Genomic DNA, 23005 nt, shown 5'->3' with positions numbered 1-23005 from the left:
GAAGTCAGGAATGTGTAACACATTTTGTATATCCTGATTTCTGAGTATACTAGATCTTCCTGCATTTGATATTGACACCCCATTGCCATTTGGAAGATGCACATTTTCACCTTTTAAACTAGACTCTTTGTCTAATTTAGTCAACAACTTAGAATTTCCTACCATATGGTTAGTATCTCCAGTATCAATTATCCACCTATCATCGACTATACTGGATAGGAAAGCAAATATACTTATTGCTGCTGGTTGGGAAGAGCTTGTTGCTTCTTCATTTACCTTACCAAGCATATATAGGATTTGTTGATACTGTTCTGGAGTAAAATATGGTGTTGTTGGAAGTGAAGTTGCTGGATGAGGCTGAGGTTGACTCCTCTCCCCATGGTTTCCTCCACTGTTATTACCTGCAAAGTTAGCTGCTGAAAATACGTCATGACTTCCATTAGTAGGTATTAGTGTTCCTGAATCACCAGTGTTTCCTGCAAAATTAGTTGTAGGGAATGCATTTCCTTTCTTCTTATGCATAAAATTAGCAGGATAACCAACTAATTTGAAACAATTCTCTCTGCTATGTCCCTTGTAGTTGTAGTAGTCACAAACAAGGTTAAAAATTTTCTTTGGCCTTTGTTGAAATCCACCTCTAGTAGACACAAAAGCAGTAAGGTCAGGATTCTCTACAGGAACACTTGTGTGTACAATTGCCATTTGGCTTTCCCTCTCCATCATTGTAGAGTAGGCCTTGTTAACAGAGGGAGCCGGTATGATCATGAGAATTGGCTTCTAGCTTGCTCATGAGACTCATTTAGCCCCATAAGGAACTGTAGGAGTTTCAGCCTTTCCATAAACACAACAAATTCACGCGATTTCTTACAGTCACATCCAGGAATTGGGGCTAGACTATCAAACTCTGCCCACAGCTGTCTCAATTTTGAGAAATAAGAAGAGATCGAGCTAGTACCTTGATTAATTGTGGCAATGTTCTTATGGATCTGGAAAATTCTAGAGAGATCAGCTTTATCAAACCTCTCTTTTAGGTCATTCCACACAGCACTCGCATTTGAGGAGTAAACAATTACACTAAGCAATTCAGGTGATATACAGTTCATTATCCATGACAACACTATGGTGTTGCATCTGTCCCATAGATCTACCAGATTTGGACCAAACTTTCCTCGCCTACAGGTATCGTCGATGAACCCTAATTTGCTCCGACCTAAAATAGCAATTCTCATTGCCCGACTCCATACCGAGTAGTTTTTTGGACCTCGCAGCTGTCACATATACAATTACAATCAGCTTACACTTCCAACAAGAGTCTACGTAAATTTTATTCTCTAACCATCTTAATGGTCTAATGGCTTTTTTATCTTAAATTAATAGCATGTTTGGCCAAGCTTTTTTTTGGGAGGGGGGCAAAAGTGTTTTATTTGGTCAAAAGTGCTTTTGGCCCAAAATTAAATTGTTTGACCAAGCTTTTAGAAAGAAAAATAGTGCTTTTGAGGAAAAACAGAGGCAGGTTTGAGAATCAGAAAAAAGTAGTTTATCTTCAAAAACACTTTTCTCAGAAATACTATTAAGAAAAATACACTTAGAAACAGTTTTCAAAAGTTTGGCCCAACATTAATTACCGCTCAAAAGTGTTTTTCAAATTAATTATCCAAACACAAACTGTTTCTCACCGAAAGTACTTTTTTGAAAAATATTTTTAAAAAAACACTTATCAGAATAAGCCGATTTTAAAAGCTTAACCAAACGTGCTATAAAGCTCCGGTTGCTTAACGTGAGTGCGTCATTAGACTGCAGCTTGCAAATGGGCTCCAAAATCAACACAAACTGTAGTGTTTAGTTACTTCAGCTGTCAGAAAGAAAAAGAATTGCTTCATTATTGAATGTCGATTAGTCCAGAAAATATGACAAATATTATATATAGTACTACTGGTTTAAAATGTGGAAATATGTACAATTGAATAAAATGGTGTGATATTAAACAATTTAAACTTAATTAATAATATAGAAATCATCACAAAAGAAAGACTATGCAAAGACTTACGCTAGGATGGAAAACTTTAAGTCAAACATATATATATATGTTGTTTTTCTTGGTAACCACAAACACAAGGAGCACAACTACATCAGTGTATTTAAAATTAATTTTGTTTGACTCAAAAGATGTTGAAACCTTTTTGAATAAATCAATCAAAGGGAATGAAGTGATAAATCTTAGCTAAGTATAATAAACTCTAGAATAAAAGGTATAAAAGATGAACACAATGGATAATATTTCTTGATCTTGCAAGAATGAGTGATCGAACTTTAAGAATGCCAATATTTTATGTAGAGAAGTATTACAGCCGGTGTTCTTTGCTAAACAGGTAAAAAAGCTCCCCTTACAAGGTTGTTTCCCGCTATATATAAGGGACAAACCCCTTCTGAACCCTAAAAGATATATCATAGGGAATATTCGAAAGAATATTCCTAGTGCCTCATGTTGGGCCTACACTACTGTAAAAGTCACGCATACTCTGTTCGCTGTCTGTCGTCCTCCATAGGACGTAGAGCTACGAAGATCTCGTCGTTTGTCGTATTCGTCATTGGTCATGGTCATCCAAATTTGGACTCATGTAGTTAGTCCCTCCGCTTGTCGAGGTTGTAACTTGGTGTGTCCTTGATAAGCGTACACCACCCACTCTTGTGGAGAAATTTAGTTTTACGAAGCGTTATGGCTTGGCCAACAATGGGAGGTTAGCGTGCTCAACAAGACACCAGATAGTGTATCTTATCGGGAAATGACGTCATTTCCACGTGCGTCATCATTATGCGTGTTTTTGAGACAGGGATTGAGGCTTGTCGCTTCGATTTCGGTGCCATTCTGCAGCCTTCCGCTTCGATTCTGGTGCCACCCAATCCTATAAATAGGTGGAGGGTTTTTTTTTTTCAAAAACTCTTGGCCATTTCATTTCTGGTTATCTTTTCTCATCCCTCCCGTGTTTGCTCCAACAATTTTTCTGCTTCTTCTTCTCCCATTATTCGTTCATAGCTTTCTCTGTTATTTTAACACCTTTTCCGATGAAGAGTACCTAGAACACATCGATCTCGTGAGGGGGTTTCAGTCGCCACCCCATTGTCTGTGGCGCTCCCCTCTGGCGGTGAGGACATGACGGTGGAAGAGGGGGACAACTTTCCCATCGTGGAGGAGTTGCTGCCGAGACACCCCATGTCTAAAAGCGACTTTCTCAAGGATCCTCATCCTACTCCTATCCCCGTGCTCTCTAAAACAGAACAAGTTCATATCGATGATCTCCGTACAAAATATAGCATCCCCGCTTATGTTGATATGGATCCAGCGGGAAAGGACTTCGTGGAAGTCCATAGGCCTGGGTACTGTGCTTTTTATGAGTACCCCTTCGTGATCGGTCATTCATTCCCCCTTCTCCCATTAGCGGAAGAGTTTTGTCGATTCTATCAGGTTTTCCCAGCGTAACTTTCCCCATACACGCTTAAAATACTCCTGTTGTTGACAAAGTACGCGGAGTTGGCAGGGTGCGAGGTTACCATTCACCACCTTTTGCACTTGTTTTCACCCAACTTTCATAGGGGCACTATGGTGCATTTGAGGCACCGTGGGATAAAAAGGCTGGTGGTTGGGACCGACGATCGAGCAAGTCACAAATTTTGGCATAAGTACTTCTTTGTCAGAACCGAACACATCGTGTCTGACCCTGATAGGTTCCCGAAGTTGTGGAATGAGAATCGTAAGTGTCACAACTTATTTTACTCTTTCTTTTCTTCTTCATTCCTTATAGTGTTTGTTCACTTCTCGTTTGCAGCTATGGGGCGTCCACTCCGCCCTATTGCAGGTATAAGGGATTGGGTAGCTCGTCTGTTGCCCCATGCAACAGAGACTCGAGATTGGCCCACTTTTGTGAAATGCTTTGGGCCCAGAGTTTCATCTGGTAAGTGTCTTCTTCTATGTCGCTCTTTGTCTATATACCGTCGTCTTGTTGATACGACTCTTTACGATGACTGGTCGAGGAACTTCTAGGTGGAGGGCCCCGGTCCCTGCATTTTGACAAGTTGTCGCTACTGCAGGAATGTAATTCACCTTGAGTGAGTCCGTTCGAGAGGGTCATACTCAACCTATACAAATGGGAGATCCTTCTCGCGATATGGTCGTGAGGGAAGAGACCTCTTCCACACCGACCCGTCACCTTGTGGACGAAACCTCTAATGGGGATGAGTTTCTACTAAGGAAAAGGAGTAGGGTTGAGCTTGAGAAGGATGTGGCTATGGACACTGATAAAAGTAGGACGGGTGCATCGCAGACGACGCCTGTGCCTACGTTTATGGCCGACGCCATCTTGGCGGGAAGGTCTCCCCAAATTGAAGGGTTTACCCAGGAGGTGGTTCCGTGCGCTCCACTAAGGGTGGTGCATCGTCTAATGTTGGAGGGGGCCTACGTGTCGAGGGCGAAGGCTCAAGTTAGGATGTCGACCAGGAGGATGTTCGTGAATTTTTAGAATTCCATACTCTTGTGGAGGTCAGAGTGGAGGGTTCTGATCGGCATATAGTTGTCCCATGGGACTACAACTTGTTGTCGAACTGTGATCAGGTGGCGTCTGCTTTAGCCCCTTTATGTGCTTCCCCCGAGAGCGAGGCGCTTAGAGCGATGAGCGACATGGAGTTGTCTCAGAACGTCGCCAGCATGGCCTTGCAGGTAGATGTCTTTCTTTTCCTTTTCGTCATTAGGTTTGCGTTGTTATTTTCGACCTGTCTTTTTATTTTAACTTGTTTCTTGTTGTGTCAAACCTTTATCACGGAGATCGAGCGCGAGTGCTGGGAAAGGAAGAGGACGGCCATCTATGGGAAGATGTGTTCCAAATATCAAGAATATTACACTAAGCATCGTGCGATGGCCGACATCTACAATCAGGACCCTGACTTCCAACTGTTCCGCGAAGGGCTTAAATAGAGGGAGGATCAATTGGCGCGCAAGGTCGAGGAGTTGAGGGAGCGAGACGAGGACCTTATGAAGGCCGTCGCCCACAACAGTGAACTTGAGGCGTCCCTTAAGGTGAAGGAAGATAAGCTCGAGTTAAGTATAGGGGTGATGGCTGAGAACGCCGACTTACAAGCAAAGATGGCCAGTTTGAATACATAATTGGGTACGAAGGCGGCGAATATTAATGAGCTCAAGGGTGAGTTGAGTATGAGTGTCGATGAACTGGCGACTGTTATTTCTGAAGCAGTGATTTTGGAAGATACCCTCTGTGTTTGTAGGTCGGAGCTGACCAAGGAGAAGGTGGAATCCACACTTAAGGTAGCGGGGCTTGAGGGGCACGATAAGGAGTTAGAAGCGGATCTATCCGCGTTGACCGGACAAGTGGCATCACTAAGAACAGAGGACACGCGTTGATACTCGCAACCTTCTACATCTCGTGCTTCGGCCGATCCTATCGTGCCTCATCGTTTATATGAGTTGTGGGTTCATGTTGAGGCCTAGCTTGATGTGTACAAGGCTCTTCATGACGACGGGAGGGCATCTGAAGTAGAATTTCAGGATAAGCGTGCCAAAGCTCGTGCAGCTCGTGAGGCATGCGGATATGATTCGCTTACGCCTGAGATGATATCAATTCTGATGATGCAAACCATCTAGCCTCTGACTCTTGGTACGAAGATGTGTATGCTACCATGGATGATGTGTAATTTTTGGTTCGTACTTACTTTTGCTTCAGGATTTTTGTAAGGGCGTCTCTGAGCCCACTGTAAAAATAGGTGTTAGTAATTTTTTGTTGTAATGAAAAACTAATTTTGTCGATTCGGTGGCAATCTTTGTTATATTTACGATATACCGGGTATTTGACGAACTGTTAAGCCGATTTTGCTTCGATTGATGTCGAATTTATATTTTTGTCGATGGCCTTAGCCTGTGGGATGTTACTTTCGAGCAAGGATCGAAGTAGTATTCCATCATAGTTCGAGTAAAGTCGAACTTATATCTGTGTCGATGGACTTATCCATTGGGATGTTACTTTCGAGCTGGCGTCAAAGTAATATCCCGTCGTGGTTTGAATGAGTCGAACTTATAACTTTGTCGATGGCATTAGCCATTAGGATGTTACTTTTGAGATGGTGTCGAAGTAGTATCCCGTCGTAGTTCGAGTGAAGTCGAACTTATGTCTTTGTCGATGGTCTTAGCCATTGGGATGTTACTTTCGAGCTGGCATCGAAGTAGTATCCCATCGTAGTTCGAGTGAGGTCGAACTTATGTCTTTTCGATGGCCTTAGCTATTGAGATGTTATTTTCGAGCTGGCGTCGAAGAAGTATCCCATCGTAGTTTGAGTGAAGTCGAACTTATGTCTTTGTCGATGGCCTTAGACATTGGGATGTTACTTTCGAGTTGGCGTCGAAGTAGTATCCCATCGTAAGAGTGGCGCTCTATTTCATTTGTTGGGAGTATCGTGGATGCTAGTTTCATTCATACATTGGAGATTTGATTATATTCCTATAGGAAATACATGTTAACTTTGTACATATAATGGAGATTTGGCTATCTATACCCAGTCCCTTCATTACTCGGCATGGAGATCACGTCGACAGGCGGGGTAATGAACAACACCTCGGACCTCAAGATGTCTCCCTTGCCGCCTCATTAAAAACCTCACCGAGAAAAACCGATTGGGACAAAACCCGGATGAGGGAAAAAGAGTACGACTTGGGCGGCGCCTCATTTCAGAAGTGGAAGTATTTGAGATAGGCGATATTCCAATTGATTTGGAGTAGTTTTCCTTCCATTGTCTCTAACTGGAATGCTCTTTTGTTTGCTGTCGATGTGATTTTGTATGGCCCGTCCCAGTTTGTTCCCAGTTTTCCCTCATTAGGGTCTTTCGCTGCTTGTGTTTTAGTCTTGAGAACGTAGTCTCCGACCTTGAGTGGTTGTACTTTGGCCTTCTTGTTATAGTACCTTTCTGCTTGTTGCTTTTGGGTTACCATTCTTACGTGAGCCATATCTCTTCGTTCTTCGACTTTATCCAGGTCTTGTAGCCTACTTTCGTCGTTACTTGGTCCGCTTTAATTGGAGTATCTCAGGCTAGGTTCTTCGACTTCGACGGGTATAACCACGTCAGTCCCGTAGACTAGTGACTTTGGCGTCTCACCTGTGCTAGTTTTTGGCGTGGTGCGGTATTCTCATAGTACTTCTGGCAGCAGCTTAGGCCATAGCCCCTTGCCATCTTCGAGCTTCTTTTTCAATATATTCAATATCGTTTTATTGGAGGATTCGGCTTGGCCATTGCCGGGGGGATGGTATGGTGTGGAGAGTATTCGCTTGATATGCTATTTTTCAAAAAACTCGGTTGTCTTCTTTCCGACGAATTGAGGTCCATTGTCATAGCTGATTTCTTTGGGAATGCCGAAGCGACATATTATATTTTTCCATATGAACGCAATAACTTTTTGCTCACGTATTTGTGCATATGCACCTGCTTCCACCCATTTAGAAAAATAGTCAGTTAAAACCAAAAGGAAACGTACCTTACCTCATCCTGCTAGGAGGGGTCCAACAATATCCATCCCCCACTTTTATGAAGCCATGACAAAGTGACGAAATGCAGGAGTTCTCCTGCTTGGTGTATCATAGGGGCGTATTTTTGGCACTGCTCACATTTTCTAACGTAATCTACGGCTTCTTTTATCATGGTAGGCCAGTAGTATCCTGCGCAGATAAGGCATCTGACGAGGGCACGATTTCCTATATGGGCACCGCTGTGCCCCTCGTATACTTCTTCTAGTACCTGCCTTGTTTGATTTGGCCCAAGACATTTGGCCAAGGGGCTGCCGAACGTCCTATTGTAAAGATCATAGTTTACGAGGCTATATCTGTTCGCCTATATTTGGAGCTTTTTGGCTTCTTTCTTATCTTGTGGGAGAGTCCCTTCCTGCAAATATGTTATGATACGGTTGCGCCAGTCCCAAGTTAGGTTTATAGAATGTACCTCAACCTGGTCTATTGAGGAATGGAGAAGGGTGACCACATTTTCCTTGTTGATATTTATGGTGACTACTGCTAGCTTGGCGAGACCGTCCGCTTCGATATTCTACGCCCTAGGTATCTGCTCGAGGCAGCATTCGTCGAATTCTAGTAGAAGTTTGTGAATTTCTGACTAGTACTTTTGTAGTCTCTATTCTTTGATTTGGAAAGTCCAAGTGACTTGGTTCACCACGAGTTGAGAGTCGCAATGGAGGACGAGTCATCGAGCGCCATCTTTGAGGGCTAATTTCAATCCTGCAATTACAACTTCATACTCGACCTCGTTGTTAGTCATCTCGGGGCACCGTATGGACTGGCAAATAACCTCGCTCGTAGGGACTTCGAGGATGAGTCCCAGTCCCGATCCCGATGCATTAGATGCGTCGTCGGTGTAGAGTACCCAGAGGTTGGAATGTGCGGAAGCATGGAGCGCCTCCTGCTCTACTTCAGGCAATACTTCTGCGCTGAAATCGGCGAGCACTTGCGACTTTATAGCAATTCGCAGTTGATATGTTATGTCGTGCTCACTTAATTCTATGGCCCATTTGGCCAACCTACCCGATAGTTCGGGTTTGTGTGGAATTCCCCTGAGGGGGAAGGTCGTCACCACCTTTATGGGGTGACATTGAAAATATGGTCTAAGCTTTCGTGAAGCTACGACTAATGCCAGAGCTAGTTTCTCAAGGTGGGGGTACCTTGTTTCGACATCAATTAAGGTTTGCTGATATAATAAATTGGAGATTGTGTACCTTTGTTTTAGCGGACCAAAACTGTACTTACCGCGACTTCGGAGACATCTAGGTACACCAGGAGGCATTCTCCCGGGTCTTCCTTGACAGTAGTGGCGGCGAGGACGGATACGCTTTCAATTTTCTTAAGGCATTAACGCATTCTAAATTCCACTGTAGCCCGTGATCCTTCCATAGTACATTGAAAAATTTATGGCATCTGTCTGATGATCGTGAGATGAACCTCGACAGGGCGTCTATTCGTCCTGTCAATATCTGTACCTACTTTTTGCTGGTTAATGTCTTCGGTATTTCTTCGATCGCCTTGATCTTATCCGAGTTGACCTCGATACCACTTTGCGACACCAAAAAACCAAGAAACGTTCCTGAGGTTACGCCAAAGGCGCATTTATCGGGATTCAGTTTCTTTGAACATTTTGGTGACTAACCTGTGATACGTCGCCCCTGCGTTCTTGAGTCCGAACGGCATGACTCTGTAGCAGTACGTTCCTTGGTAAGTGATTAAAGTGGCCTTTTCTTGGTCTTCTTCTTCCATTAGAATTGGGTTGTAACCAGAATAGGCGTCTAAGAAGCTTAATAGTTCCAGCCCCGGCGTTGCATCGATGAGTTGGTCGATATGTGGTAACGGAAAGGAATCTTTTGGGCATGCTTTGTTTAGGTCGGTGAAGTCGACACACATCTGCCACTTCCTGTTCTTCTTTTTTACTATGACTGCATTGGTGACCCACTGAGGATACTTTGATTCTCGGACGGAACCATTAGCAAGCAACTTATCAACTTCTTCGCTGACTACATCGTTGATTGCGGCATTGAACTTTCTCCTCATTTGTCGCACTGGCGAGTAAAGAGGGTCGACATTCAGCCTGTATGTGGTGATGTCCCTTGGGATTCCCGACATATCTGAATGGGAAAAGGCAAACAAATCGGCATTGTTAGTTAAGAACTCATTGAACTTACCTGGTTCTGAGAGGTTGTGTCCGATATAAGCTTTTTTCGTGCTGTTGGTGTTGTCCAATTGAACGGGATCGAGGTATTCTATGGTTGCCTTGCATGCTTCTACAACATTTGGGTCTTTGATAGCCTCTATTTGTGTATCGGGTTTGGTTCCCGATATGGCTGATTGTTATGCTTCCGCACTTTCCCCCTTTAGTTGTTGGGTGTGTGTGCAATCTTGGCGATTCGGTAGCATTCTTGGGCGATGCGTTGCTAGCCCCGGATGCTGAATATTCCCCATGGGGTAGGAAATTTGATTACTTGATAGAAACTTGAGGGACGGCTCGCATGGCGTGTATCCATGGATGCCCTATGATAGCATTGTAGGTTGTTTCCTGGTTCATGACGTGAAACGTCGTTTCCAGAGTGACTCCTCCTGCCAAAATGGGCAGCACTATCTCTCCAGAGGTTCGTTCCACTGCATTATTAAAACTCGTTAGTGTTATGTAGCGCGGTACTAGTCTCATCTGTATGAGGACTCGTGAGTGAATAATACACACGCCGCTTCCGTCGTCCACCATTATTATTGTTACATCGATATTCGTGATACGTAAAGTTATAACCAAAGCATCATAGTGAAGGAAAGACAAACCATTGGTATCTGACTTATCGAAGATGATACAATCTTCGAGGTCGTCGTACCTTTGGTGAGCGACTGTCCGCTTAAATTTGTGTATGGTGGTGAATTTTACATTGTTGATTACCATATCATCGTCGCTTCCAATGATCATTTTTATGGTATGAGCAGGTGAAAGTGGTTTTAGGGGTCCTTAAAGTTGATCGCGTCCACGAGCGAAGTTAACCCGTCCTCGATCGCTCAACAGTTCTTTCAGGTGTCCCTGGTTTAGCATTCTTACCACTTCCTGTCGCAGACCTATGAAGTCTTCGGTCTTGTGTCCCCTTTCCTGGTGGAATTCACACAGAACGTTCGATCTCCGGGTGCTCGAATCTGACTTCATTTTTTGCGGCCACTACACATTTGTGCCGAGCTTTTCTAGTGCATACACTATTTCTGAAGGAGAAACGCAAAAGTTATGAGCAGATAACAGTAGAGGCATACCTCTTTCATTTTGGTGTGGCACGGTGTTTCGAGGAGTGACGTCTGCATGTCATGGAGGATGTGGGATGGATGTCCGGATGTAGGGCTAATGCCTTTATCGATTGAAACGGGGTAGTTGATCCCTTCGACTATCGTTGCGGCGATCTCTCCTTGTTTTTGTTTGGACCGATGTTAGCCGTTGGATCGGGTCATTTAGGTCATCCTCATCTGCCCTTAATTCGATACAATAGGCATTATGGATTTCTTCCCACATGGTGGGAGGGTACTTCATGAGTCTACTTAGCAGTTTTTTGGTTGCTTTCGACCTATTTCTATTTAACTCATTTTGGAAGGCTGCTACTGCCATCCCTTCTGATACGTTTGGTAGGCTCATTCTTACCCTCTTGAATCGGGCTAGGAAATCCCGAAGTCCTTCGCATGTCGTCTTCCTAACAGCGAAGATGTCATTTACCCTGGCTTTTGCCTTTTTTGGTCCCGCGTGAGCGGTGACGAATTTATCTGCCATTTCTTTGAACGTTGATATTGACCGTGCAGGTAGTTAGGAATACCATGCCAGCTCCCCCTGTTAGGGTTTCGCCTAACTTTTTCAGCAGCACCGATGACACCTGTTCTTTTGACAGATCATTGCCTTTTAGTGCCATGACGTAGTGGATTATGTGATCTTCCGGGTCCGTGGTGCCATCATATATTTTCAAGTATGACGACATTTTGAAGGTTTTTGGAATAGAGTGGGGAGCTTCCCCTTCACTGTATGGTTGCTCGACGAATCGGCCTACATCACGTTTTGGTAGCAACTTCGGAGCGCTCGGTATTTTATCGACCCTTTCCCGATGCTCCTTCATCTGATCACGGTGCGTTTTGTTCTCGTTTTTCATTTCTTCCATTTTCTTTAAGATGGCTGCAAGTGCATTTTTACCTGCTTCAATGACAGTATGAGTGTTACTTGTGCGTGGAGTTTCTGGCTTATCGGCGACAGTTGCGGTTTCTGCGTGCATTGTGCCTCCGATATCCCTTTGAACGGGTTTGTCGAGTATGTTGCTCAAGGTGTTTGTCAACCACTCTTCTAATAGCCTTTTCACAGCTGGTGGTGCTTCTCCTGCTGTGGATGTTGAGGTTTCCCTCTCGCACGAGACAGTCACGCTTTTGTGTGGGAGGGGGGTGAGGTATCTCCTTCAGGTGTAGTGTTTGGCGTTGCGTTTTCATTGTCTTCCCTGCCGGCTTCGTTGATGAAATCCAGAAGGTTGCTCGTGACACCTACTATTGCCTTTAATCTTGCTTCCCCCTTTCCTGCCATTGTTGGTCTTTGCGAGGCTAAACAGAGGTAATTATCCCTTTCAAGGATCTAGACGAAACTAAAATCTCAGCTATAGAAATCCCCACAGACGACGCTAAATTGTTTAACTCAAAAGATATTGAAATCTTTTTGAATAAATCAATCAAAGTGAATGAAGGGGTAAATCTTAGCTAAGTATAATAAACTCGAGAACAAAAGGTATAAAAGATGAACACAATGGATAATATTTCTTGATCTTTTGAGAATGAGTGATTGAACTTTAAGAATGCCAATCTTTTATGTAGAGAAGTATTACAGTCGGTGTTCTTTGCTAAACAGGTAAAAAAGCCCCCCTTACAAGGTTGTTTTCCCGCTATATATAAGGGACAAACCCCTTCTGAACCCTAAAAGACATATCATAGGAAATATTCGAAAGAATATTCCTAGTGCCCCCTGTTGGGCCTACACTACTGTAAAAGTCACGCATCTTCTGTTCGTTGTCTGTCGTCCTCGACAGGATGTCAAGCTACGAAGATCTCGTCGTTTGTCGTATTCGTCAATGGTCGTGGTCATCCAAATTTGGACCCATACAAACTTCATCGGAAGAAAAATGAATAAACAAAACATAACTATAGCACAACAAGTATAAAAATTGCTTGTGGATTTTAGATATCGGAAAAATTTAATAAAAAATCTTTTTTTATCGAAAAGAAGAACTTATATTATAGATAGTTAAACAATACTAGTAGTATATGGAACAAGATGCATTATAGGCATCGTAGTAGCCAAGTTAGAGTGCATAAGATTAACTACAGGTGCCCCAACATGGGGCGATCAGTACTAGATAGTACTTCCTCCGGTCCAAAATAAGTGATTTTTTGGTTGTTTTCACACATATTAAAAAATTCACCTTTTAACATTAATTAGCAATGAAATTGACCATATTAACCTTTATTATCTCTTCACATATACACTCCTAACACATACTCCAATATTAATTATTCCAAGGGCAATGTAGGAAAAAAAATAATTAATTCAATCTTGAAATCTGAAAAAATCACTTATTTTTTACCACAAGAAAAAAGCCAAAAAATTACTTATTTTGAAGCGGACGGAGTAAGTCATAACTAGGCAAAACATTAGTATTACAAGAACTAGATATTAAATGTAGCTTTCAACGAGGTCGTTCCACAATAATCAATGTGACCAACAGCATAATGGTGGGGTTCAAATTAGTTGGATAATTGGATATGGCTCTTTTATTAATTAGTTTTGAGCACTTTGTTTTCTAACATTTCTATATAGACAAAATTATTGTGGTGTCTTTAGAAAGAAACGAAATTCGTCGCTGAATTACACAAATGATCCATATTTGTCTTCCATTAACAGTTGCGATCGAATTATCCTTTCAGTTACAAAAATGAGCTGCATTTGCTCTTGTTGACTAATAATCAATTATTAAAACTAATTGTTTGCAATAAATTTTTATACAAAAATAAAACTGCAATCACAAACAACAATAAAGGAAAAAGGATTTTATTGATAAACATTGCGGGTTACAACTCTGTTTATCCTTGATTCTTCCCTCTGATTTGTTATCCATAATTCGAAGGTCTTAGCGGCGTATTTCTCGAACGTAGAATGATATGCATAAGAAGTATGTAGCAGCACTCCATTTGGATCTTGAATGTTGCTAGAAATTTGAGCAAAACATATTTGACATGTCTTTGATCTCTTAATGAATGTTCCAAGAGTTTTATGGAATTTCGGAGATCGTATATTTGATTTTGATCGAGGGTCTTAGCGGCGTATTTCTCGAACGTAGAATGATATGCATAAGAAGTATGTAGCAACACTCCATTTGGATCTTGAATGTTGCTAGAAATTTGAGCAAAACATATTTGACATGTCTTTGATCTCTTAATGAATATTCCAAGAGTTTTATGGAATTTCGGAGATTGTATATTTGATTTTGATCTCTTTGTGCATATTCAGAGAGTTTATGGAACTGCTGAGATTCTCTTTGAATGACATATGTAGCTTATTTATAGGCATGAATTAAGGTTTGGGTAGAGTAACCACCAAGTAACCCTAATAAACTCTTAATATTTCAAGAGTTGTCTTGAATTTAGAATTTCTCTTCATCTGTTAAAATTTCAGTATCTACACTAATATCCATAAACGCATAATTCAAGAGCAATTTAGTTCATCACACATAATTCACAGGTAAATTTTGGACCTTTTATCAATGTTAATTTAAACCCCCAAATTCGAATTAATATTAGACATAATTCGGATGGTTATTGGATTCGAACTTATGATACTATAGCGACGATTGTGTCAATCGGCACCTATATTTCGAAATTTCATAATTCTTATATCCAAACACCCACTAAGTATTCCATCTAATTTGTATGTTTCTGTACAAAGCTAATAATAATTGGAACAGATTCAATTGAACGTGGTCCACTGCTCACAGATTATGAAATAATCTAGCTTAACACCCAAACTCCGACCGGTCAAAAGTCAATGTCAAACTTGGGCTCATTGACCATTATATTTGACTGGAGTAGAGAATATTATTCTTTTGGGTCGAGTAAGGGTAATAAAGTTTCCTATACGGTATAGAAATGTAGAAATTTTAATTTTTTATTAGTGCTACTTTAATCAAAGAAGTAATAATGTTCATTCCGTAGGAAATTTAATTTTTTTAATTTTTCACCTGGTATCAAGTACTTTTATTAAATTTTAACTTATTTGAATTTGAATCGCGTAAGACCTGTTAAAGGAAAAAACAAAACCCTTAGAACTTCAGCTGCCATTGGCTTTGGCACTAGTAATCGTCTTCAGAAGAATTCAAATTTTCTTTTTATCAAAGTAATGATATTTCGAGCTTTTACTTTGATAATTTGTGATTCTTGATTTGTTAGAAATTAAAAACATATACTTTTGTAATTACTACTTGTAAAATCAAACAAATTGAGTGAAGTTAGTAGTAATTACGTGACAAACAAACATATGTATGCAATTGCTAAGATTGTATAATCACTACATCTTACTAACAATTATGTAGCCTAAATATTACACGTGGCTCTCCGGTGCACCCTTAAAAATCATGAAGTAGGTGAAATAAGCTCAAGGTCGCTGTCTATGTACCAGTCATTAAAATTAGAAGGCAAAATACATAAGTTACCCCTAAACTATTGATCAAATCCCTGTTACATATTTTTTATGGACAAAAATTATTTTATACATTCAATCTTTTCAAAGTGCAATTAAGACACACCACTTTTGTTACGTCACACGCGTGTGTTGACTAAAAAAATATAAGCGCGTAAAACTGTGAATTTTCTGTCTCAGTCATTATTTAAATGACATGTGTCAAACTTTAAATTTTTTCTTTTTTTAAACAATAGTATTTGGTTCCTTAACTTTGACCCCATCCCTTCCCCGATTCATCTTATCAAGAGCCCCTCCCCTTTGTGCTAGTCCACTGAAACTCCCCCTCCCAATTTCCGTCTTCTTCCACACTATTTTTCCCATCTTCTCTCTCGATAATTTTAAGAAAAACAATAATATATGTAAAAAGATTTGGAAGAAATTGATAAAGAAAATTAAGTGGACTCTATAACTAAGAAAATTTTGTAGATCTGAGTTTGATTGCTTATTTTTACCTAATTTTTGAAGAGTGTATTAGGATCGTTTTCTTTGACCTCTCGTCAGGTTGAGCAAAATAATGTCCTCAGCTCTATTTTGGAAATACATGAGACCTTCCTCTAACTTCATATGCTATGAAAGATCTTTGTTCTGAAATGATCTCTTACACAGTCAACATTGATTAAGAAAATTTAAAGAAAAGTTAAAATTGATGAAAACTCAGACAATGTCTTCTTTAATGGTGTTTGCAGTTTTGGGTCATAATTTTTGTGTTAGATTCGAATTCCAACTCCAAAACTTGGGATTAATCTGCTTGGGCATCTAAGTTTGGTTTGTAATTGGAAGGTGATAATTTTGGTTTTTTTCATGGTGGTCGGCGGCAATGGAGAAGAGGCGGAGAAGAGAGATTGGAGGGGAAGGTTGAGGGGTATATTTGTAATTTTAAATTATTTTATTTTTGAAAATTAATGACACATGGCATAGTATTATCGGTGCGTGATATTACACACGCTTTGAAAAACTGGTTAAGAAGAAAGTGGTGTGTCTTAGATACACTTTAGAAAGGTTAAGTGTGTAAGCTGATTTTTGTTCGCAAAAAATGTGTAACAGGGATTTGGTCCATAGTTAAGGGGATAACTTATGTATTTCGCCAAATTAGAAGGTCCCTTCACATGTTGTATGGTTGTTATACAACAACAAAGTAAACAAAGTATAGAGTACGGGTAAGTATTCCTTCATTTTTAACTAGAGATTTCGATTTCAGACCATAAATATAGAGTTCTCTTCAGTAAAAAGTGCTTTATTTTCAAAGTGAATCTTTCAGCGGGAACAAGGTAGTCCGTAAAAGGAATATCAAATACCGAATTAAAAAAAAAGACTTGAGATAGAAAAAAGTCAAGCTTTAATTCGGAGCTTGTTGTCAAAAAAATTTTATTTCGACTTTACTGGGCGCCCTTTAATTTTATAATTTTTCTAACTGCTTAAAATATTTTAAAAAAATAAATGAAGATCGATGTGCCGTGATGAACAAGATCAGTGAACATAAACCCAAAAATAAACAAAAGAAAATGAAAAACGTAGTTAGTGACATGAGGCCATACGTGTCTTTTACTTATTAAACAACGAGTGGCGTAGGTCCCAACCTACTTGTTGGATACGCCTAACTTTTGATGAATGCTTTGTAGTAGTATGATTTATTATAGCTAAACAGTCATCCTCTTTATTTTATTTTTATTAACATAGTAATGACATCACCTTTAAGGTGTATGGTTGATATGATTCTAGTGTTTAATTGAATCCAAATATCAATTTTTTTATGGACGAATATCATTTCTCCGTTTTAACGTCATGCAAAAAATCGAACTTTAATTCTTTTTAACGACATGGGAAGTGAGAAAGGAACGCTATCAGTCAAGAGATTCTCCACAAGGGCGGATCCACCCTTAGGGTAGAGTGGCATGGTACCCGTTAGGTTAGTAAAATTATTATATACTTATGTTAAAATTTTCTTATACTATGCTAAATATAATATCCTGTTCCCCGCAGTTACAAATTAGACAAAAGTGTCGTAGTTTATAGACATCTTTTAAAGTTTTTCTTGTGCGTAAGATTCAAGTTCGAATTTACCTTGAACCTTGTCCGACTCCCCTTATTCTTTGTGCGTTTTATTTTCTTTTGTCCCAGGCATTTCTCTTTTTGACTATCTCTCCAAGAAATTTGTCTTTTTATTCTTTTTTTGTTTTTTATTTTTCTCGATTCTATCAGTTTATCTGTGATCTCTAGCGAGAACACTCAAAAAATAGATTTCAAAATTTTAAAATCTCAAAAAATAAGCATTTTTTTAATCTCAAATTTCTGAGTTTTCTTCATTAAAAAAAACTTGGGTCTCGATCGGAATTTGGACTGAGATCAAATTAAGTTTTTTATAACTTCTTTTGTTTGTCATATCATAAAAATTCACGTTATTCTATGGTTGTGAAATTCAATTTACTTAAACTATGATGAACATTTCGTGAGCATTGCTTAGAAAAAGCATGAAATGTATAACTTTGATTTTTGGGAACTTGTAGTTTATCTAATTCTACATTTACTTATGCGAAGCCAGAAATTCATCAAATCTGAAAGAATTAAAAAAAATCTTCGATAAAGGACGTTCAATATATGTTATATACATCTAAAACTTAATATTTACCTATATATAATGTCATTTTTAGCGAAGAATGGTCAATCCACCCTTAGAAGAACGTAGCTTTGCCTTGGCGGTGTAATTTACCTATTGAATTAAGTAGAAAAAGCATGAACTCGTGCTTACCTAATTGTTTAGAAAAAGCATGTGGTATTCTATGATCTTGATATTTGAGAGGTGAGTTTCATATTTCAAATAAAAAACGCATTGTTAGTTGACCGGAATAAGTTCAAAAGAGAGCAAATCGAATCGAATACATATTCCTACCAAGTTCTATATTAGTCATTACAAGTATATATATTAAAGAATATTTTGATACCCATCACCCGGAGGGTGTGGAGGGAGAGCAGAACCTACAGGTTCGGCCGAAGCTAGTAGTTTTAGTCATAACCATGTATTTGTCTTAAAAAATTATTGAACAAGTATAAATTATTAATTTAGAACCCAATAACTTAAAAAAATTGAAATCCCAAACTCATAATAACATTCAAATCCTGATTCTGCCTTGCCTCTGTCCGTCACCTTCAAACCCTAAATCTCCCTAAATCTGCCTCTGATTCTCCATTCTCTCAGATTCGAAACTAATTCTTCCACCTCATTTTACGAGACATGTTTACTATTTATGAAATCAAAAGAATTTTTATTTGGTTGTAATTTTCTCCTATGTCTTGAATTATTAATTATTATAAATTAAAATATTTTTTAAGTTTCTTTCTAAAAATATAAATTTTATTTCAAAAATTTAAATGTCTATGGTCGAATTTATATTGAAATTATTAGTGCTTAATCTTATACTCCAAATCGTGTTTCATAAAGTGAAACGGAGGGAGTAGTAATTGCTCATCTCACTATAGTTCTCCATGATAAACGTAAAGATAATAAGGGTGTGCTAATCACTACCTAATCACGGCAAGTCACCTAATATAATAACACTAATCTTCTAGAAACAAAAGACTCCCCGCCCCACACGAATATGCTTCTGTGCGCACGAGTGAACAATATATTACTCCCTCCGTTTTAATTTACGTGAATTTGTTTGGCTGGGGTGAAATTCAAAAATAGTCAGATTTACAACTGGTCGTTCAAATATAGTCCAGTTTCAAAAGAAATCAAAATTTAGCCACTTTTCATGTAAAGATAAATCTGAGCGAAAATACTGTTCAAAACCTGGAAAATACGCCGTATATTATGCTGGAGTTCCAGCATAAGTATACTTGAACTCCAATATATTATACTGGAGTTCTAAGATAAGTATGTTGGAACTCGTACACTAGAACTCCAGCATAATATAATAGAGTTCCAGCAAGTATACCGGTCCAACATAATATACTGGAGTTTGGAGCACCGGTGCTCCAGTCTCCAGTATATTATACTGGAGCCAGCAAAGTATACCGGTCCAGCATAATATGCTGGAGTTCATACACAGGTGCACCGAACTCCAGTATATTTTGCTGGACCGGTCTCTGCTGCAGCAAAATAGTGGCCATTTTTCATTAACTTAGTAAACGCTGGCTATTTTTGAATAATCAGTCTGCAAACTGGCTATACCGTGCTATTTTTACGTTTGACTGGACACATAGTTTAAGAAAAAATAAAAATTTTTGAAATTTGTGGTCCTAAATAAGTCAAAAAGGGTACAGAGTATTTGTATGATTATAAAAGCTTCTTATTAAGGGTAGAATTATAAATTTAAATTAAATTACTATTAAATTTAGAAAGAAATCATTTTTTTTTGGAACGAATTAAAAAGGAAATAATGTATAAGTATCTGTCTATAATTTCCTTGATAATTGTGACTCAACTGTGGTAGAAGTGTGAAATTGAACATGTGTTTTCATTCATATAAAAACGTCGAAAAACAACAAAAAGGTCAAAAATTAGCAGCCCCACCGCCCTCCTTCCCCACACCTCGTAACAAATAAAGACACATTTCCCCAGCCTTAACGCGCTAACCCCCCATCCTCCTTCCTTTTTGTCCTCCTCATACACACTTTCCTTTCACCTTCTCCATTTTTTCCTTCTTCTCCATTTTTTGAAAATTTTCTGAGTCCTCTTGTGATTTTTCTAAACCCTCTTCTAAATTCCTCGGAACCAAAAAATTACTCCATCGGTTATTTTATGTGACTTTTTTTAAAATTTATTTATATTTATATAGCTTAACTTTTCATTTTATATGCTCTTATATGAATAAAAATATTAATACCAAAAACTTTGTAATTAGTGTGTATCAAAATTAATTTTTTTCTTAATTTTCGTACTTAATCAAATACTATCATATAGAATAAAATTAAATGAATATCAAACTTCATCTTTTTATAAATGAATGCTATTATATTATTTGAAATCATTGAATTATTTGTTTGACTATGATTTTATCAAGCACCGCATCTTCTCTATCATTTACATAATATCCATAATATTTTTTGGACATATATTAATATATTTAACTTTCATATTGGAACTATTATTATGGAAAGAATAGTAATTATAGCAAGACAAACCAAACTTGGTACTACTATTCTTCCAACCACCCAATATACAGCCCTCATTTATTTCAAACCCCCAATCCTCATCCTTTAAAGCTCTTATATACTTGTTCTCCTCCTCCTAATTCCTCATCACTATTCCTTTCAAATTCTCTTCTATTAATTCAAATTTCTGCAACATCACATCGAATTTGGAGTTCTGGGTATCTCTTGAAAATGGAGTCTGAAACCTTAAAAGATTCGTATAATGATGAGGTGGAAGTCATCGGAAAATTAACCGAAGAATTCACAGAGCAGCTAAAGAAGAAACAACAGATGATAATCGAAGATCAAACAGAACAATATAATAATGATGACGATGATGATGATGAGGAGGTTGAAGATGGTGACGATGAAGAAGAAGAAGAGGAGGAGTTTTCTTTCGCGCCTATGACAGACGCGCCTCCGATAACGGCGGAGGAGGTGTTCTACAACGGTCAAATCCGACCCCTTTTCCCGTTATTCAATCAAAACCTTCTTTTGTCCGAGGATGATTTGGAAAAGTTGAAGGAGCGATCACCGGTAAACAAGATATTTATACAAACAGAAGAAAATTCTCCGGCAACTTCCTCTTCATCGGAAAATCAAGAAATAGCTGGACCGTTTTGTGAATGGTCCAAAGATAATAAGGCAATTGAAGCTTCTTCTTCTTCTTCTCCTGAGGTATGCAAAAAGAGTAACTCAACAGGATTTTCAAAGCTATGGAGATTCAAAGACTTTCTTCACCGGAGTAACAGTGATGGACGAGACGCCTTTGTGTTCTTGAACCCTGCCACAACTACTCCGGCGAAGACAGAAGAAAAAGTCGAAGTCAACGAGCAAGTTTTAACACAGAAGAATAAAAAGAAGAAGGGTACTGTTGTAAAGAAGAGCGAAGGTGTGTTAGCACATGAAGCTTACATGAAGAGTAAAGCTAAGGATGAAGATCGCCGGCGATCGTATCTTCCTTACCGGCCGGAGCTCGTCGGATTTTTCACTAATGTGAACGGCGGATTAACGAGGAACGTACATCCATTCTAACAAGGCATAAAAATTGGTGCAATGGAGTTAGTCTTAAGTTATTTTAGTTTTTTTTTTCTTGGGTTGATGAAATCTTTAATTTTTTTTAATATTATAGTGTAGTTGGTTTTGGAAGATATGTTGTCAATATTATTAGGTCGGTTTGATTAGATCAATACGGCTTAAGCCTTAAGGGATATAGGTATAAGTTGGCATTTTCCCCCCTTATTTGAGCTTTGTAAATCTTAATTTACCATTTTGGTTTTACTACTTTTGCAAACCTTTGACCATCTATTGGTGGTTGTATAATTAATATTTACATATGATAAGGATATATTATGCATTCAATTTTAACAAAAGAAATGAATTAGATTTATAATTGCATGGATATGAGTTATCTCAAAAGAAATCAATGCTAACTTGTATAAGATGGATTCATTTAGGAAATACCAACAGGTTGCGATTAAAATATTATTGTTACACTTATATTAGATACAAAGGGTCATATAGTAGATTTTATTTTGGTTTTATGACCACATACCTAAAATAGTTTTTGCAATGGACAAGTATAAAGTAATTATTATGTTTTTAAAAAAAAAATACTAAAAAATAATTTAATTTTAAATTTCTCATATAATTACTATGACATGTTTTTATAGTTACATTTTAAATATCAAAAGTTCTGTAAGTCCTTTTTTTTAAAGTTCCATATACATTTGAATAGAGGGATTACTAAAATGACCAAATTGGTCATGGTGACAAGAATTTTGAAACTTAGGCTGATCTATTTTGAGCCGTCAAGAAAGTACTCTTGCCAACCATGTCGTTGTCTAATGCAGGTTTTTGGAGTTAATTTTCACGAGCATTCTCTGAAGTATCCTCCCAACTTCAGTCAGAAAACTTTGAACATGTAGAAAAGCACATGGGCTGCTCTTTAATTTTCAAATTATATGTTATACACCCCAATTCTTTTCAGAACAAAAACAATGAATATTATTAAAATAAAAAATAAGTCTTAAAAAAAAAAAGGAAACAAAAAGGACCACTGCTGGAATCTAAAGTGGTGTATTAAAAGGGCGGACAGTGTATTCATTTGAACTTCAAGGAGAGGGCATCTTGAAATATTAATTGGGCATACATGCTTGAGCCGACCATGCACAAAAGAGGACCAGAATTCCTCCGACCAAACATTTACTAGTGTAAATTTTGGCAGGTAAAAATCTTCTCTCGTGTCGTTCAAATGTAAGGAGATGGTGGCATTTATTTGTCTGGGAACATAAGAAGCATCAAATTATCTTATTCCATTTGTACAGTAGACTCTAGGCTCTGAATCTTTTTGAAAGAGTTGTCCCATTTATAAAAATTAATTTAGCTCAAATAGTTAGGATGTGGGAATTGAAAAATTGTAATTTTCAATGTGATGTGATGACTTACCATGTCATCATGCTATACGAGGACTATTTGGCACATATACTTGCCATGTGTAATAGAGACTAGTTCTTGGTGAAATATTCTAGAACTATAGAGAGTTTTCTTGAGA

At 38.6% G+C, this 23005-nt stretch overlaps 2 protein-coding genes across 2 annotated transcripts; one reads left to right on the top strand and one right to left on the bottom strand.

Annotated features, from left to right (window-relative positions):
- Positions 1 to 761: 761 nt before the first annotated feature.
- Positions 762 to 2596, bottom strand: LOC138879912 (uncharacterized). The gene is made up of 2 exons (XM_070159558.1): positions 2519 to 2596; positions 762 to 1268 (listed from the first exon to the last, which is right to left on the bottom strand). The coding sequence occupies exons 1-2, from the start codon at positions 2594 to 2596 to the stop codon at positions 762 to 764; spliced, it is 585 nt and encodes a 194-aa protein (XP_070015659.1).
- An 18047-nt stretch (positions 2597 to 20643) lies between these two features.
- LOC104217261 (uncharacterized) lies at positions 20644 to 21486 on the top strand. Its single transcript, XM_009767456.2, has one exon. It carries the CDS (start codon positions 20644 to 20646, stop codon positions 21484 to 21486), a length of 843 nt encoding a protein of 280 aa, XP_009765758.1.
- Positions 21487 to 23005: the final 1519 nt, after the last annotated feature.

Source organism: Nicotiana sylvestris, chromosome 10, assembly GCF_000393655.2.
Source record: "Nicotiana sylvestris chromosome 10, ASM39365v2, whole genome shotgun sequence".
Classification (NCBI taxonomy): Eukaryota; Viridiplantae; Streptophyta; class Magnoliopsida; order Solanales; family Solanaceae; genus Nicotiana; species Nicotiana sylvestris.
This window is presented reverse-complemented; position numbering and strand designations above follow the sequence as displayed.

Excerpts from the sequence above, each read along its gene's own strand:
- LOC138879912 (XM_070159558.1), bottom strand. The coding sequence starts at position 2,596 with ATGACCAATGACGAATACGACAAACGACGAGATCTTCGTAGCTCTACG. Across the intron at positions 1,269-2,518 it reads GACGACAGACAGCGAACAGA|CTGCGAGGTCCAAAAAACTA; the intron begins GTATGCGTGACT and ends TATATGTGACAG.
- LOC104217261 (XM_009767456.2), top strand. The coding sequence starts at position 20,644 with ATGGAGTCTGAAACCTTAAAAGATTCGTATAATGATGAGGTGGAAGTC.